This window comes from Argiope bruennichi, chromosome 5 (assembly GCF_947563725.1).
Source record: "Argiope bruennichi chromosome 5, qqArgBrue1.1, whole genome shotgun sequence".
Classification (NCBI taxonomy): Eukaryota; Metazoa; Arthropoda; class Arachnida; order Araneae; family Araneidae; genus Argiope; species Argiope bruennichi.
Genome location: NC_079155.1, coordinates 133,055,083 through 133,061,082, shown reverse-complemented (window position 1 = coordinate 133,061,082; position 6,000 = coordinate 133,055,083). Strand labels below are relative to the sequence as shown.

General features: G+C 31.8%; 1 protein-coding gene across 7 annotated transcripts in view; it reads right to left on the bottom strand.

Moving 5' to 3' along the window:
• Positions 1 to 807: 807 nt before the first annotated feature.
• Positions 808 to 6,000, bottom strand: part of LOC129969679 (semaphorin-2A-like) — an 802,435-nt gene continuing 797,242 nt past the window's right edge. For all 7 annotated transcript variants that reach the window (XM_056084340.1, XM_056084339.1, XM_056084342.1 and 4 more), the window contains one exon: positions 808 to 2,255. In XM_056084340.1, coding sequence (XP_055940315.1) covers positions 2,199 to 2,255 — 57 coding nt within the window. In that variant the 3' untranslated portion in view covers positions 808 to 2,198. The remainder of the gene's footprint in view (positions 2,256 to 6,000) is intronic.

Here is a 6,000-nt window from a genome sequence, read left to right as displayed (position 1 = left end):
CAAATTAAATACTTTTATGCGTATCGAAATAAATAATTTAAGTGATCTTTTGAAAATAAAAGATTCTAATTTTGCAAAAGTAAAATATTTCAAATCTATTTGCTAAAAAAACTGACAGAGGGAATTCTGAAATACAAATTCTGTATTTCAAATAAGAAAATATATTAAATAAGTTTCGAATATGTTTGTTTTAGGCCCACTCACATAAATTTGAAAGTGTATTTAACCCTTTCTAGGGTCGTGGGAAGTATGCTTCCCACCAAATTTATCAATCTTTGTATGAATTTATGTAGGTTGGCATAAGTTCTGATAAATTTTTTTAGAAAGACAGAAACTTAGATGCTTTAGTTCTTTATCTCACACAAAATGATTTGTCTTTATTTGTTACTTAATTATTAATTAACAAAATTAATTAATTAATCAAATTAAATTTATATAATAAGCTAAATGAATCCCTTTTCTTATTCTAATTTCAAGCCTAAAAATATTTTAACATAATATGAATAGAAAAAAATGGACCTTTAAAGGGTTAAAACAAGCATTCTGAAATTAAAGCTGATTCATTGGTTATTTTTTCCAGTGAATTAAGGATGAAATTTTAAGAGGGTATTTAAGTGTTGATTGAAAGCATTCTTTTTTAACACGTTGGCTGCATCTGAAGCCCCTGGACTTCGACCATTGATGCATGTTCTGGACTCTGAAATATCTTCAAATGCTAGAAACTAGTGCAATGTGGATTTCAAGCATTGAAATACACAACAACAAATGTACAAAAAAATGTTAAAATTTTTATTTATTCATTAACAGTGGTGAATGAGCAAATCAAAGGTATTTCTAGAGCTTTTTTTTTATTTCTATTTCCAATTTTTCTTTCAGGAAATGAAAAACGCGTTGACTTACAAATTATATAGTACACACAGAGAGAACGACCAGTGTGGATTTCCTTTGCATAGTTTTGTCACTAAAAATGGAAATTCAAACGAATCACAGCAAAATCTACTATTAGAAGGAGGAGAATCGAGGTTTGAGCCGTTTAATGAAAACTTCAGAAGCCATCGGAAAACATCCGCTGCATGTGGCAAAAATAACGGCAGATAATTTTTGCTGACGCTAGTCTTGAGCTTTGCTCAAAGAGCGGCGGAAATGCGATTCCAAATCGCACATTCCTCTTGAACCAGGGAAAATACTGGCCAGGGCATACGTATCAGGTCGCTTCTTTCCGCATCTGACAGGCTTGCTTTGAAAATTGATTCAATAAAAAGCCGGCACATATTTTAATACAGCACAAATATTATGCCGCACAGTTTTTATAATTCACTTGAATATTTTGGGGTCTGTCCCATGCTGACCCGCGACCAAAGTTTGATTGTTATTGGCAATGCAAATAAAGTTACTTTGAAAACGAAGCATTTTTGTATACTTTTAAATTTTTAAACGAATCGCACTTCGGCACAGCCAGTCTATTCAACAAAGACATCAGAAAATACACTAGACATGAACCGATATCGTGTGTCTCAGAATGGATAGTCTCGAAAACAAATCACTTTATGAACAACTAGCCATTTGGATACCTTTTAAACAATCATCGGACATTGCAAAGCCTTCGAATTGTCCTATAATGCCTAGATAATAAAGGAATCTATGTACGTATGATGTCTTTGTAAAAGGCATCCAAAGCAAACTTGACACTTAGTTGGAAAACAATATCAATTGACGTCAACTCGTGGACATATAATAGATATTCAACGGACTTTGCTGGTCTTCTAAAATAATTCAAATAAAAAACTCCGCCTTCAAAGCAGGGCCACCCGATGCCCTGCTTAAGTTCTTGAAGCGAATTCTCGAAAAACAAAATTATCACAACGTACAAAAAAGGGATCACGAAAGAGTCAGACGAGACGAGTCCCCAAGTGTTCATTGCACACAGATGATCGCCACAGAGAGAAAACAAATAGCTACAAACAAATTGATTCCGTCCTTATGTTTTTGAATTGAGCATTTTCGGCAGAGAGAGCGAGGAACGTCTTTGGCATCAGTCGCTTCTGCACCATCACAGATGAGTTTGTCTTCCGATGAGCCGAGTGTGTGTTCTATGTACAGAGAGGGTGAGCGGCCTTTTTCTCTTTGCTCGCAGTCGCCTTGAGCAGTAGAAAAAGTGAAGGTCACAAATAATTCGGGCATCCCTCCGAATCGAGAGTTTACAGGGGCGGACTTCCCTGGTAGGCCACGTCGTTCGGATGGGTCAGCTGGCATTTCTATAACAGAACAAAAATAAATATAACTAGACAGTATAGAACAATGACAGACTGACGAGGATTGTCTGACGGCATATTCATTTCTTTAAGATAAAAAAAAGGCAATAGGAACCCCACTCCCCAAAAGAGCATATTAAATATAAATATCTACAAGATTTTTCTCTCTAATGGCAAATAATATTTATTTTTAAAATCCAATCTGTTGCAACGCCCTGAAAATGCTGAAGGGTTCTAAGAAATAAATGTTAAATAATTTCCACAAGGTACGAAAAAAACATTTTTGCTTTTTTTTTTGCTTTTAAATTTATAATGAAATACTTCTTTAATTAGAATATTTAAGTCTATGACCAGTAGCATAACCGACAGTATGGAGTATCACACAAGTATTTAGGGAGGTTCTTTAGAAAATTAAAATCCTCACTATCACAATTATAAGAGATATTTATTTCTTTGAAATACTTGTGTCTTCAAAGAACTCTCTTCATTGAATTGAAAGGATTTTATAACTTAGAAGGAATTAAATTATTTATCAGTCAGAATTATTTTATATTTAGCTCCATAGCAAAATTATTAATGTTAGAGATGACAAACTGAAATCCCACACACTACATATAAAATTCCATTCTTGTTATCATAGAATGAATAAGATAATAGCTGAGTTTTTATTTGCATATTCAAATAACATTTTTTCATTTTTTTTTTGTAAATTAATTTTTTAATTTAAATTTATTTAATTGGAGCTTTTATTTTCGTATGGTATTCATGTATTTATTTATTTCCAGTCCTGCTGAGTAGGGCAGGAGAAGTACATGTGTAATTGTAATTTTTTGATTCGGGGCTCTGCAAGATCATGGAGCCCTTACTTCGCCCCATTTACTTGATACGTAACCCTTTATACAATTATAACATTGATACTTAATAGTTTATAGAACCGATGAAAAGAATTAATTTACTTTGGTGAACTTGATTTATTCGAAACAGAGGATTAAATTAAAAATACAATTTATCCAAAACTTTGAATTAAAAAATCCTCCAAAATGGGCAAAAAAAAAAAAAAAAAAAAAAAAATGCTATTTTTAAACTACAGGTGGCAATAAAGATTTACTTTTGATATTCAATAGCTTTAATCGTTAATTCATAATAAATAAGCAATAAATAATGTTGACAGACGAAATTATATCAATTGTGATTATTTTTAACAGTTTCAATAAGGAAAGTTCAAATACAACGCAAATAATTTTAATAAATAACAAATGTATAACAAAATTTCGAAATAAACAACGCAATCCCTTTTAACGAGTTAAAATGTGTTTTTTTAAGTGAACATTTCTACTACTTTTTTTATTGATTGCGTTTGTAGCAGTAAAATTTTAATGTGAATTAAAGGCCTTAAAATATTTCTTCCTAGAGATTTTGGAAGCATTTAATTTTAAAACATAACAAACAACAATCTTTTACAACTATTAGTTTTCTTTTCGCAGTACTTGTAACAAATGATACTTAACGGCCTGGCAATAGAAAATTTAAAAGGTCAGCGAAACATCCGCATTAATCAAGTTCCAATGTGCATGCATCACTCGCGTTTTTGTAAATTGACTCACCATTTGTATAATTTTAAAATAAAGATTCACGCTTATTCATGAATAGAGATTTGGCTTTCTGATATAAAAATTGCACTTCAGTAACGAAAGCCTCCTATGTTACACTTCCAGGTAAATAAAGTTTATTTGTTGCCTGAGAAATACATAAGATATATTAGTTTTTTTTCCCAGTTCATATCGGCTAGTTATGAAAAAGTTGCAACTCGGAGACATTAATTCAATAATTATATTTTCAGGTTATTTTTGGGAGAGGCGAGGGTCAAAGCTTTGTGCGTCAAAAAATGTTTCAGATTGCTGACACGGGAAGGGCTAGAAATACAAAAACCTCTCAAACAACTGTGGTAAATATATGATGTATGTTTAAAGTACGTTAAGTGACTAAAAACAAACAAACAAGAAAAATTTAATTTAGGCTCCATCAACAATAATAGTTGCAAAATCCCATATATATATATATATATATATATATATATATATATATATATATATATATATATATACAGAGGTGGCCAAAATTGTGGACACTTTTGAAAATAGTTATGTTTTCTAATTTTGTATGCTTATAGAAAATGTTACATTTCACAAAATGCAAACTCTTACATATCATTTCAAACAAAATTTAATGCTGATTTCAATACAAAAAGCAAAATTCAAATATTTTCGATACAAGAAAAGTTATTCTTACTTTAATCTGAATAACAAACACAGTAATGAAGTGGATTGGAATTTCTAACTTTCCTGACCAATCACTGTTTTTTTTCTGGGAACCAATAAAATGTTAATAACTACCAGAAGAAGATGACATCATATTTAAAGTTGGAAAGGGTTATTGTGCTTTTTTCTATAGAAGGAAGATTGTTTTTTATTTAATGAAATCACAAGTATGAAATTTTGTTAAGCTTTTTAATGTTTAGTATTAATTGTTGTAAATAGTTCTAATATTTAGTCATGAAGCAATGCCATCAAATAAAAGAGTAGATTGGACACTTAGAAAGGGAACTAAGCTTATTGTGTTACGTGAATGTGATCTTTCCAATGCTGAAATTGCAAAACAAGTGGGTGGTGCAGTAACTACATATGACGTCCGAAAGTTTTGTTTACGACACTAGGAGACAAATTCAATAAAAAACAAAGCAGGAAATGGCTGAAAAAGGTACACCACCTGTTCATGACAGAAGAATAAAAAGACTATGTCTCCATGATCGAAGAATGTCATAAGCGGCCACCAGAAGTGAATTGAATGATGCTGGCATTTATGTCAGTTCAAGAACAATCAGGAGAAGATTATTAGATGTTAGACTAAGAGGTAGAATTCAACGAAAAATTTTACTGTAGTGTATGAAAAGATTACAGTGGACAAAAGAACACATTAATTGGCCAGATGATCAATGATTACAAGTTATACGGAGTGATGAAACAAATATATTATTATTTGGTAGCGATGGCGAAAATAGGTAAGACATAGAATAGGCAAAGAGCTACATCCTGAGTGCATTCAGGCAACTATGAAGAACTCAGTGTAATGATTTGGTCATGCGTGTCAACAGATGGTATTGATCTCTTTCATGTTATCGATGGGAAATTAAATGCAAGAAAATACATTGACACTATTCTAGAGCCAAAACTAACACCTTCCATCAGTGATCTCTTTCCCAACAATGCATCATTTATTTTTCAACAGGATTCAGCTCCTTGCCATACAGCAAAAATATCGAAAGTGTGATTTAGTACAAAGAGCATTGAATTGTTATCATGGCCAGGAAACAGTAATAAACTCAAAATTATTGAGAACTTATGGCACCGTTTGAAAACTCTTATATATGTGAGGCGTTCATCAAATAAAAGAGGATTAATTGAGTCTATAATTGTTTCCTGGCATCCCGCAACAACGAAGAAAGAGCTTAAAACTGTCGTCAGCTCAATGAAACATCAGTGTGAAGCTGTAATAAAAAATAAAGGCCACCTTACTAAGCACTGGTAACTCACTGCAGTCATCAGCATTTAATGTATCTCGATAATTATTGCCTTCCAACTTTTTTTGTATTGAAAATATTTGAATTTTGCTTTTGATATTGGCATCAGCATTAAATGCCCTTTAAATTGATATGTAAGTGTTTCCATTTTGTGAAACGTTACATTTTCTA